General features: G+C 38.4%; 1 protein-coding gene across 4 annotated transcripts in view; it reads left to right on the forward strand.

The window, feature by feature from the left end:
- Positions 1 to 5,818, forward strand: part of Il12rb2 (interleukin 12 receptor subunit beta 2) — an 85,348-nt gene extending 79,530 nt beyond the window's left edge. For all 4 annotated transcript variants that reach the window (XM_046451129.2, XM_058581582.1, XM_046451127.2 and 1 more), the window contains one exon: positions 3,858 to 5,818. In XM_046451129.2, coding sequence (XP_046307085.1) covers positions 3,858 to 4,400 — 543 coding nt within the window. In that variant the 3' untranslated portion in view covers positions 4,401 to 5,818. The remainder of the gene's footprint in view (positions 1 to 3,857) is intronic.
- Positions 5,819 to 12,448: the final 6,630 nt, after the last annotated feature.

Consider the following 12,448-nt stretch of genomic DNA (forward strand, 5'->3'; position numbering starts at 1 on the left):
TATATAGCACATATTACATTTATTCTACTATAATATATAAAATAGCAATAAACATATTTCATATGTATTTCTATATCATATATATGAATTTCTATAACATATTCAATGTGTATTTCTAATATAGAATACATTATATATAATATATAAATATGAATACTGTATACTCCATATAGTATACTACATAATATGTAAGCATACTGTATATAGAATTTACTTATATGTATTTATATAATATATATTTATATATTACTTTCTATGTGCCAGGCACTTTTTAAATTTTTATTATTATTATTATTATTATCTAAGTTGCTTATAGCCTAAGTTGCTGTGGCTGGTTTTGAATTTGTGATCCTCCTGCCTAAGCCTCCCAAGACAGGCACTTTTAAAACACTGCATACATTAACATTCAATCCACATAGAGTTTTAAGAGGTTGTGCTAAACTGGGCTCAGTAGCCCATGACTGTAATCTCTACTTGGGAGACTAAGGAAGGAAAAATCAAGTTTGAGATAAGCCTCAGCAACTTAGTGAGACCTGTCTCAAAATAATAAAATAAATTGGGGATGTAGCTCAGTGGTACAGTACCCCCAGGTTCAATCCCCAGTACTATTAAAAAATAAATAAAAAGAGGTTGTGCTATTATTATCCTCATTTTTCAGATGAGGAAAATGAGGCACAGAGAAAGAATCAAGTAACTAGTGCAACACTAGTTAGCTAATACAGGATGATACTAGATTCACATACAAGCAATATGTGCTGTCCACCATCACACTGTACATTCCAACAGAGCTTTAAGCATAGGGTGAAGGGAGTGTTTCTACTGGTCCAAACCTCTGAGCTGAGCAGACTAGCCCTCACTTGGTGGCAATCTTGCGATGATCCATGGAAACACTCTATAGCCATGAGGCCTTAGAAGAATGTCCCTGCTGGTGTTAGAGGGATTCAAGTGCCAGGAGTTGAAACAGATGAAGTTGAAATTCTCTTCCAATGCTGAGATTTCAAGGTGTTAAAAGCCTAAAACAGCACAGGGGAAGTAGCTCTGGGTCAGTTGCAGACAACTGCCTTCAAACTGTAGCTTTAACATCAGGACCTCTGCCTGCCTATGCACAGGTAATATAGGGGATACAGAGTCATAAGCTTATAACAAATGCTAAGAAAAATGTGTAAAGTGTTAGAGAAAGTAAAGTAGGAAGAAGGTAAAGAAAGGATACAAATGCCCAAAGTTGTGTAGCATAAGTCCACTCATTGCAGCATTATAAGTAAAAGCAAAAAAAAAAAAAAGGATATGTGTGTCTAAAATTCTTTGACATCCTTGAAAGCAAAAACAGTGGTCTAAAGTGAGTTCTAATCTGTATGAAAGGAAGGAAATTTTTATACATACCTATATGCCTGCAATAGGTATACAGGATATTTCTGGAAGCTACATATGATTATAGGAAACCAATAATGGCAGTTGCATCTGGGGGAGAATGTTGGAAGTATGAGGGCCATTTTATTTTCATTAAATATTCCTTTTGAACCTAAAAAAAAAAACCAGCCTTAGCATTGGTGAGGCACTTAGCAACTTAGTGAGACCCCATTTTTAAGTAGAATACAAAATAGGGCTGGAGATGTGGCTCAGTAGTTGAGTGCCCCTGAGTTCAATCTCCAGTACCCCCTGCCAAAAAAAACAATGAAATTAGAAACTTTTAAAACTTTAGGTAGCTTAAACATGGCATCCAAGAGGAAAACCTTGAAGCAGCCTCAGAATGCCATATGGCTTGACCCTTGAAGTGGGTAGACTATTTTTAAGGAGTCATATTGCCCTCCTGGTGCCTGCTGAAGGCAGACTGCAGAAATACAAGGGAGTGTTTTTCACTTCCACAAAATGTGCTTTGAGTTCTCAGGCCTCACATCCCCCTACCAGTTCTTATGTGAGTGAAAAAAATCATGTGCCTTAAAGCTCCGAAGGAAAAGGCCAAATCATAAAAGGGATTACTGGGATGGTATCCAGCTTGTAAAAGCTTAAAATAGTGTCCATGAGGTTCCTGGACCAATGAAGGCTTAAAGAGGACTTCCCCTCCAGGGCTTGGCCCAAGGGCCTACTCTGTGAAAGCTCTGAGGAACAGCAACTTCTCTGAGTATTGCCAAGGATTTAATGGAGGCAAAGTGAACACCTCACCTTGTGAAAACAACCAGCCCTTTCCACACCCTGCCTAATCTCTCCCACATCTGTGGTAGCAGCACTTTGGCAGCTCTGCTTCCCACAACTGCCAGCCATGTTCCAAGCCAGATCAACATTCCAAGGCCAGTTTGGATAGTGAGCAGAGAAGAGGAGACTTCTAAGAGAAACACACACGTGCCCCTTCTAGCTCTTGTGAGGGACCTTCGTGGAAACCTAACAGCCCCATCACTCACTTTCTTGATCTTTGCCATGCACAAGGCAAAGGTGGCAACATCAGAGGCCAATAGATAAATTGTATTCTCTTGCACAATTTGTCATTTGACAAATGAGAAAACTGAGGCCCAGACAGGTTGATCAAGTTTATCCAGGCCAGTTGTTGGAGTTGGGACTAGTCCTCAGGGTTTGCCCTGTCCCAAGGCTATTTTTATTTTTTGTCATTCTACTCCTCCTTTAATACATGGTCCCTATGAGCAAATGGCTTGCAGACATGTAAAAGGAGGAAGAAAAAAGTGGTAGTACAAAGCGTCGTGTGTCAAGAAACTAACTTGTGGTTTCCTCACTCACGTAGGAATCCTATAAAAGGAATGGCCAATAAGGGTTTCATGGAAAGGGAAAGGGCCAAGAGAGCACAGTGGAGCAAATATTAGCAGGGCGAAGTGTCTTGGTAGCACTACAAGAATGTCTTAAGTAAGTCTGGACCATGGCTGAAGGAGCAGCCTGAGAAGGGAAATAGGGAGAAGTAGAGGAAGAAGCAGGAACTCATGGTCAGGCTGAAGTGTGTATATGTAAATAAGTGTGTATATGTAAATAATTGGAACTCTGCTTTAGAAAAATCAGGCAGTTCATGTGTAGGATACTTTTTAGGATGTAAAGAGAGTCCAAATAAAGCCTGGTAAAAGAAATATTTGTGAAGTGCCTAGGACTTGGATTCAGGAATGGGCAGAGAGTTCAGAAAGGAAAGAGATATGACACTGAAGAGCTAGTAACCAACAGGATACTGAGAAAGAGAAATTCATAATTATGAAAATTGTTTGCTAATTTTTATCTGTTACAAAAAAAAATTAGCTAAAGGAAAAAAGAACAGAAAACTTCCAGAAAAGCTATTCAAGTGGTCTTTCTTGAAAGCAGATCTGACAAGGATATTATCTTGCCTGACCAATGTTAACTGCTTTCAGTAGTTCCATCAAAGACCAAACCCTTTAAGCATCCCTTACAAGGCCCTCCACAATGTGACCCTCTCCTATTTCCAAAGCCTCAGTTTTCTAATAAGAAGAAATAACTAGCAGGTTCCAGAATATGTCAGTCCTCTTTGCCCACCACTTCATCCTTGGGACATACTCCACATCTCTCAGAACTCAGCTCTAGCATCACTTCAGTCACTACCCCTTGACAGAAAATAGGCTCAACCTTTCCTTTGTACTCACTGGCCCTGGAGGAAAACAGGTAGGACAGCTCAATTCCCATTAGAAGAAACAGCCAGGCTGAAGGCTGATCCAGGTAGTGACTCACTCACTGGGGGTTGAGGGAGAAGTCCCTGCCTCCTGCCTACCTGACCAATGTTAACTGCTTTGCTTTCCTTACCTCTGAAAATTAAGGGTCTACAGTGTTCCACTTGGGGCTGAGGCAGTCCAGGTTGTGAGGCCTCTGAGAAACCTATATAGCAATAAGAGCTGCTTCCTCATTCCTTCTCCCAGGAGAAGACACAGCTGCCCTTGGACAAGCTCCAGATGTCCTGGTCCACTCCTGAAGAGCCTGAGCCGCTGGTCATCAATGAAGTTCTCCATCAAATGACTCCAGTCTTCAGACACCCCCATTGCCTCAAGTGGCCAGTAAGGGGACAAGGAGTCCAAGGTTACTTTACCTCTAAGGAAGACACAGTGTACAGGGCCTCCAGCCCTTTACCTTCCAGAGCTCTCAAAGCTGAGACAAGACAGCTAGTGGATCTGTATAAGGTGCTGGAGAGCAAGGACACTAGCTCAAAGGCAGGAAAAATAACCAGCCCTTTGACAGTTCTCCCAGGGGACTACCTTCCCAGCCATGAGGGCTACTTACCCTCCAACATTGATGATCTCCCTTCACATGAGGTTCCTCTCGCTGACCAATTGGAAGAACTGGAGCCTCAGCACATCTCACTTTCTGTTTTCATGTCAAGTTCCCTTCACCCACTCAACTTCTCCTGTGGTGAAAAGCTGACTCTAGATCAGTTAAAGATGGGGTGTGACTCCCTCATTCTCTAAATGGTAAGGCTCCAAGCCTGAAAAGTCTGTGTCCTCAATCAGCACAGCATGCCCCATTTACCCAGCCCTTACTCCAGTTGTCATAATCCTTGGTAGCATCAGTTCTGGCTGCAGCTAGAGGGTGGTCCTGCCAGCTTTCTTCAAAGCCTAAAGGTTACATGTGGACCTAGAATTCCCCACCTGAGTTCCTGACAACTGTCTTGGCTATGCTAATAAGAAAGGGAAAAGGGGGAAAGGAGTGGAAACCAAACTCTCAGTAGTAATTTGAGTCCAAAGGATCATTCAAGCACCTACTATTTATAAAACACCACCAGGCTTTATCCTCTATATCAGTTGGAAATGTTTTATTTGCCAACACTGTCCAATACAGTATACATTAGCTACGTTGACTGTTAACCACCTGAACTGTCTAGTGTGACTTAAGAACTGATTTTTTGGGGGGAGGGGGTGCTGAGGATTGAACCCAGGACCTTGTGCATGCAAGGCAAGCACTCTACCAACTAAGCTATATCCCCAGCCCAAGAACTGAATTTTGATTATAATCAAACAACTATATGTGGCTAGTGGCTACTGCATTGGATAGTACAACTCTAGATGTTGAATACACTAATGAGAATTATAAGGAGCCTTCAAAACAAGTCAACATAGTTTTATAGATGCTGACACAAAAAATACCGGTAAACACCAATATAAAAGGGCCTCCAAAATGTTCACAACTATCACTTATTATTCCATTCCTACTTTTCCTAGTTCTGCTTGATTCATTTTACCTTGCCCTTTCAGTGAAATCAAGGCAGAATGGTGGAGAGCTACTTAAACCCACCATGGGACCTTAGGTAAGCCAGCCTCTGGATCTCTTGGAAAGGGCTTTGACCCCTAGTTTCCTCTTCTTTTTGCTGCAGCAAGTACTGCCTTCAGGACCAGGGCTATCTCTGGGACTAAGACCTCAACTCCAAGTGTTGCACTTTGAACCTTTTCCAAAAGTACAGCAGAAAAGTCCATGAACCTTTTTCTTAAATCCCCAACAAGCCTGGGTGAAAGCTTTACCCACTCCCAATGACTAACACTGGAGCTGAGGGAGCTTCTTATAATCAATTCATTTGTTCAACTCATCTCTTCTCACAAGGTTCTATTCTTTTAAGTCACCTGATACAGTTGTTTCCTGTCCCAATACCACTACAAAGGCTTATTTCCCTCTTTCTAGCCTACAGAACTCATGGATGTTTATATTAAACATCTTTATTAAAGGCTAATGGGTGAACCTTTATGAATCAAACACACTCAAACAAAACAGATCAGAAAGTTCTTCTCTTCTAAAAAAAAGATAAGCAATTTTATCAACTGACCAACTGATGGATCTTTACAACTTTTACCAGATTGTTTCCAATAGATTAAAATTAAAACCTTATGAAACACAATGTTTGCAATGTATGCCAAAAATAGCTTCCTTATTAATAAAGCACTCATATGGATTAAGAGGAGAAATGCTAACACTTTAAAGAAAAACTGGACTATGAGTAGGCAAATCATAAAGTACATATTAATGCCCAATAAACATGAAAAAGTCACCCTGAATCAAAGAAATGCAAATTAAATATTATTAAATGATATTTCACACTTATCAGATTAGCAAAGATTACTTAAAAACATTAGCCAGGTATTAATCAGAGAAACTGGTGTGTTAGCAGTTTTCTGGAGGGCAGCTGGGCAATATTCAATACAATTTGAACAAACAGCTGGGCATGGTGATGCACATTTGTAATCCCAGCTCCTCTGGAGCTGAGAAAGCCCAGCCTCAGCAATTTAGGGAGATCCTATATCAAAATAAAATTTGAAAAGGACTAGAGATAGAGCTTGGTGGCAAACACTTGCCTGGCATGTGCAAGGAGACCCTGGGCTCAATCCTTAATACCATTAAAAAAAATTGAAATAGAATATGTAACTTTATTCCTATCAACGTAGCCCAGAGAACAGCATAAATATCCGAATGTGAATGCAGGATTCCTCAATAGCATTGATGAAAATAGGTGTGAGAGCCTCAATCACCCTTCGGTAAGAATCAGATTCCACTAGTTTTGACACCCCGTTGCTTTAGAGTCTATGTAGAACAAAAATGCTAATTAAACTGTAATATGGCATTATTTTCAATAATACTTTTTTTTGGTGGAGGGGCAGTGCTGGAGATCTAACCCAGGACCTCCTGAATGCCTGCAAGTGCTCTACCACTGAGCTATATCCCCAGCCCTCCTTTTTTTAAAAATTTGAGAAAGGGATTCAAACTAAATCACCCAGGCTGGCCTGGAACTTGTGATCCTTCCTCAACTTCTGCTCAACTTCTGGAGTAGCTGGGATCAGAGGCTTACAGGGTTTACCACACCCAACCATTAAACCATTTATTTAGTTAAAAAAAGAAAAAAAAGCATCAAGACTACATTTGACTCAATTTTGTGGCTTGGGAATTGTTGAAATGCAAATAAACATCTTTCTTTTACGCTAATTGGCTCCATACTTTGCTAGTAGTCACTTTTTATTTATGAATGTCAGAACTGTTCTAAAGTAGGTTCTTCTCAGACTTCAATCAAATCTCTAAAAAATCTATTATGAGCTGCCAGTCCTTTTGAGTCAATTCAGGTCAATTTTTGCACTTGGGATTAAAGCCAGGGGCACTACTCTACCACTCAGCTACATCCCTAGCCCATTTTTATATATTTTTTGAGATGGGGTCTTGCTGTTACAGAGGCTGACCTTGAATTTATCAACCTCCTGCCTCAACCCCAGAATGGCTGGGATTTACAGGTGTATACCACTGTGCTGGCTTCAGGCCACTTCTCAACTTTCCCAGCTTCAAGGAACTCTATATGCCTGTCAGGTGAGGTTCAAAATACCCTCACTTTCTAATGCTAGGCATTTTGCCACCTATTAGGTAATAGGAACCAAGGAAACATTATAAGGGGAATTACAAGATCCTCCAAGAATAAACTTTCTCAAGGACCCAGAAATTTCACTGGAAAAGCTTAAAACATCTACAATCCTGACATTTGCATAATTGGAAGAAAATTATCAAAACTCACTTATTAAAATCCCAACTCACTTGTTATCTAATGTAATCATCACTTTACCAAGTTAGTATATAATGTACCTCCCTGCACATTAGCACCAAGAAGTGAACTTCATAACCTAAAGATATTTTCTTGTGGCCCAAACTGAGAATCCAGGAGACTCCCTTTCCCACCTCCCATCTCTCAAGGTAAAAATAGGAATTCCCAAAATTTCATTTAGAAACAGAAATCTTACTTTATTTATTCCATCACAAAGGGAGCAAAAGACCATTTGCCTTCTTTTCACAACACTGTGGAAAACACTTGTTTCCTAAGTTATTCTCAACCCCATACTATAATTCAATTTGACCAGATTCTGTCCAATGCTTGTAAACAGAGCCAACTCCCACCCTCTGTGATCTATGGCAGGGTAACTTACAGAGAAGCTATGCACAGCTTTTTAAAATATTACATCCACTTTTTACTTGCTTGTAATAGAGGAAAAATAATTAGCAAGGATGTTTAGTAAGTCATTCCTCCAGCTAGAGGGAGTCTTCATTTCAAAGTTTTCTCTAAAAACCTGAGGTTACTTTTAAAGTGTAACAACCCTAGATTGGTAAACCTAAAAAAGGAAACATCCCGATGCCCTGTAAGGGACATATTTTCCCTTAATAAACATTTTTCTCTTGAAGAGAACTTCTCAGATGTTGTATTTTTCAATTAGCTACACAGCATCAAAAGCACTTCTTCATTCAACAGGACTTCCAGCTCTAGCAAGACTCAAGATGCAAGGGATCAGTACAACTGCTATAAAAAAAATAATGTGGATTTTGACATATAGTGACCAAGTGCCACTTAATCTTCAAGATACAGTACACTGTAATGAACAAAATACAGTGATGTGAAGTATATAATATACCTGTTAGGTAGGATTATGATTTTTCCCCCCATGGCTAGTAGCCAGTGAACATCTAACTTAAAAAATGGTTTTATCAAATCCAGGCCTGTACATTGTTCAGAAGATCCTAATCTAGCCTTTAGTACCTAAGTAGTGCCTTCATCAATGTGCATACTACAAAATGGAACACAAAACCAAGTTGAAGCCAAATTGTTTGCAGTTTTAAAGGAAGTTGTTTTACCACAAAAGAAAAAAAAGTCCTTGTAAATTTAATTAGAAATTCCGAATTCCCAGGGGAAATGGATAATTATCTACCTCCTAACAGTTGTTATATGTGAATCATGAAAGCCAAAACACTTTTGGCCATGTAATGGGGGAAAATAAAAACATTCATCTTCTTGGATGAATTTTGTGATTTCTAAAATAATCCAGCAATGTTAATATTCTGATAAACATTTAACATGCACTTGTCTAAGTATTATCACGTGGCTGGTTAACATGTGTGATTACAACCCAGGTGTAAAATGAATTCAATATGCAAAGTTCCCAAAATAAAACAAAAATTTTCTGACATTACTCATTAGCTAATAGAATATTTAGTCCCAATTTGATTTCAGGCAAATGGCAAGAATCAGCTACCACAATTGAAGTGATACGGTATAAACCAATAGAATTGTCCAAAGCAACTTCCCGTTTTCTCCTAACATCAGAATCCTGAATATCAGCCCTTCACTCAACATTTCCACACCAGTAACAGGTAATAAACTTAAGAAATAAAGGCCACAAGGTCAGTTCACAGTAGTTGTCTCAGACCTGGTTCACATGGTGTGAACCAATCATCTACAGTTTGTCTTCCACATACAAAACCTAGGAATTATCTATGCAAATACAATAGGAACTGCCATAACCTCCCACAGGGGCAGCAAAAGGGATGTTACTGACTTGATACCTAATAACTCAAGGACTGCAAATTTCCAACTTTCAACTGTCACTTCTCACCTTTTCCTTCTATTTAAAAGTGGACTCCCAGTTACTTAGTACCTATCACAAACGCTATAAAAATTTTGCCCGGTTTTGTTGAGACGATGACATCCAGGGATGCTCAACTACTGACCTACATCCCCAGTCCTTTTTACTTTTTGAGTACAAGTTGGCAGGCTGACCTTTTAACTTGCAATCCTTTTGCCTTAGCCTCCCAAGTGACTAGGATTACAGGCAGGTATGCCACCATGTCAGGCAGAAAAACTGTTATGAGAAATCATTAATTTGGTGCCAGGTTGTTTTTGTTTTTTGCCTATGTAAGATATGAATAATTCTTATGGAAAAACTGATTAGCAACACCTGAGCATTGATATGAGCACTACTAAATGTGAAACCTAATGGTATTGTGATAACTTTTATAGCAGATCCATACATTTAAGTTGCTAGACAATTTTTATTTGAAGAAACAAAATCAGCCTTAAAAAGCCATCAGGTTAACTCATCCCTTTCCTGATTATAGACATCAAAGTATGAATTTATTTCATAACTTCCTGTGAGGTAGGATCTAGCTTGTACCTTGAACTGTTTTATTTTCAAAGAGCTCTTAGATGCTGACCTGGAAGAAACAGCTTGAGTAAGAATACAGCACACACTTTATGGAAAGGGCTACACAAAGGCTTTGTGGACTACCAACATTTGGGGGGGGTTTTGTTGTTGTTGTTGTGTTTTTTAACCCTTCAATACTATTAAAAACCATTCTTACCTCAGGAATGCAGTGATAAGAGTGCAGCCTAGTATTTCTAAGGCTCTGGGTTCAAATGCCAGCACCACAAAAAAAGAAAAACGAAAACTCAGGAATGTAAAAAACAGACCACAGGCTAAAGTTTGCTGACAGACTGTTTAGATATAGCACTTTAAGCTTCTTATGCACAGGTTATAATCTTGTTTCACTATATTCTTGGATTTAATTGCTCCACCTGACTTTATCAATTCTCAAACTTCAAAACCAACTAGGGTCTCAGGTTCAAAGAATCATGCCCAAGGTAAATGGTATCTCTCAACCCACACAGCTAAGCAAAAAGTAACCACCCAAAATTCTTACAGCTGCCATCGTCTCAACAAACCCTGACAGACTGGGGATGTAGCTCAGTACTAGTGTTTGGCATGTGTGCAGCTCTGGGTTCAATCCCCAACACTGAAAAACAAATGACAAAGCCCTAATAAATTTGTCTTGCAAATTATGTTGATAGATTATTACTAGGCTGCAAAAGTTTAATCAGGTACTACTTTACTGCCTTTACTACTAGGCACAGGCTTGCCAAAAAGATAATAATGATCAAGTTTCTGGGCTCTCAGTAAACTTGGATCAGGCATTCAGTAGGGTTTAACAATCACTTGCACATCAATCTCATTACAAATGTTCGAATTAGAATATATTTTCTAAGCACTTTCTTTAGAAAGCAGAACTGTATATCAGCTGAAGGTTGGGACAAATGTCCTTTTAAAGTACCTGCATAGTCTTACCTTTCAGTCAACGTCAGGATCTAGCAACTTCACATTTCTCCTTTTTAACTTTAATACCTGTTGGTTTCTTCCACCAGCTAGTGCTTAAAAGTCATTTTTAAAATTCAATACACAGTATTTAGACTTTGTATGCAACTACCTATTAATACTTTTCTATTTCAGTGCAATCTCAAACAATTAGAAAAATAACAATGAATACTTAATATTCTCCCTCCAAACCCATACCAAAAATAAGCCCCCAATATATTTACAACCCTGGAGATGATGTGTCTTACTTCCATTTTTAAAAAATAAAATTGAATAAAGGTACTAGATGTACATTATCTTGTGACACATTTTATGAGCTTAAATAACTCAAGTCTTAAAATAGTATTCAACTAGTAAACCATACCCCCAGTCATTTCAGTATACTTGTAAATGTCTTTAAAAGCTTCAGTTCTTGATATTATTTTCATTTAAAAGCATCAAGATAAAAACTCACCAAAACATCAGTCACACTATTTAAGGAACCTATATCCATTAAGAAATTTCCTCTCTAGAGTACTATACCCAGTTAGCCATTGAAAACTGGCATTATGATTTCCAGTGGAAACTTGATTTTCTAAGAGAAATGAAAATCGTCACATAAACCCTTGAAATTCATTTTACCTGAACTTAAACTTTCCCAATTTTGTCACTGATGGGGATCTCTCCCAAATAAGTTTATCAAATAAAAACCTCACATAAAACCTAAATGTAATACTTTTAAAACTTAAATGAGCATTACATCTTGAGGGTATGAAGAGGTCAGAAACTGGGAAACACATGACAATGAGGGCTCCTATTTGATTGCTTTTATAACTTTTTAAGAAGTGAGCATGAAAATAAATCTTTATTTTCAGTTATTACCCACGAATAAGAGAAAGTTAGGTTCACAGTTTTAGCTATTGACACAAAGTGAACTAGGAGGCAAATTCACATCCATCAGACACAACTAATGGATCAACTTTTTCAAGTTTAGGCTATCTTGAAAGCTTGCAACATACCAGATATTGCTGTGTGTTCTCTAGTGACAATGGCTGACAGCAAATGGAACTTGAAGTGTTTTTGAATAACAGATGTTTTCTATAATATGTTGCTGGAATTCAAGAGATTTACATGTTCAGAAAAGAGTTGAATCCTTGAAGTCTAAACACACTGATTTAAGAGTGTGTATGTTGCAATTTCAAAAGGAGTCAATAATCCATATGGACTAAATTAATACTTGCCTCTGGGTAGCAGGCCTTTTTGTAAATATAAAATTATATTAGACATTAGCACCAGTGCAGAACATGCTCAGCATCATAAGATCCAAAACACCAGCACAAGTTTATCCATCACTAAAAAACAATTACCTCTTACTAAGATGTCAAGACTAGTAGGTAGATTGATACATCCAATCCAAACGAATAACTTTTGTACTGTACAATCTTTTTTTCAGAAGTATAAGTGAAAACCAATCAACTACATAGCAGACATGTTAAATTTAAAATCTCCAATATTTTAAAAACTGGATCTTACCAGAGGTAGAAAATAACTGACAAGTGACAGAAGTTAAAACTTTAAATAAAATTCCTTCCCTGTTTAAT

The sequence above is a fragment of the Marmota monax genome, unplaced genomic scaffold, assembly GCF_021218885.2.
Source record: "Marmota monax isolate L192 unplaced genomic scaffold, Marmota_monax_Labrador192_F-V1.1 WCK01_AAM20220418_F8-fsc00023, whole genome shotgun sequence".
NCBI classification, from domain to species: Eukaryota; Metazoa; Chordata; class Mammalia; order Rodentia; family Sciuridae; genus Marmota; species Marmota monax.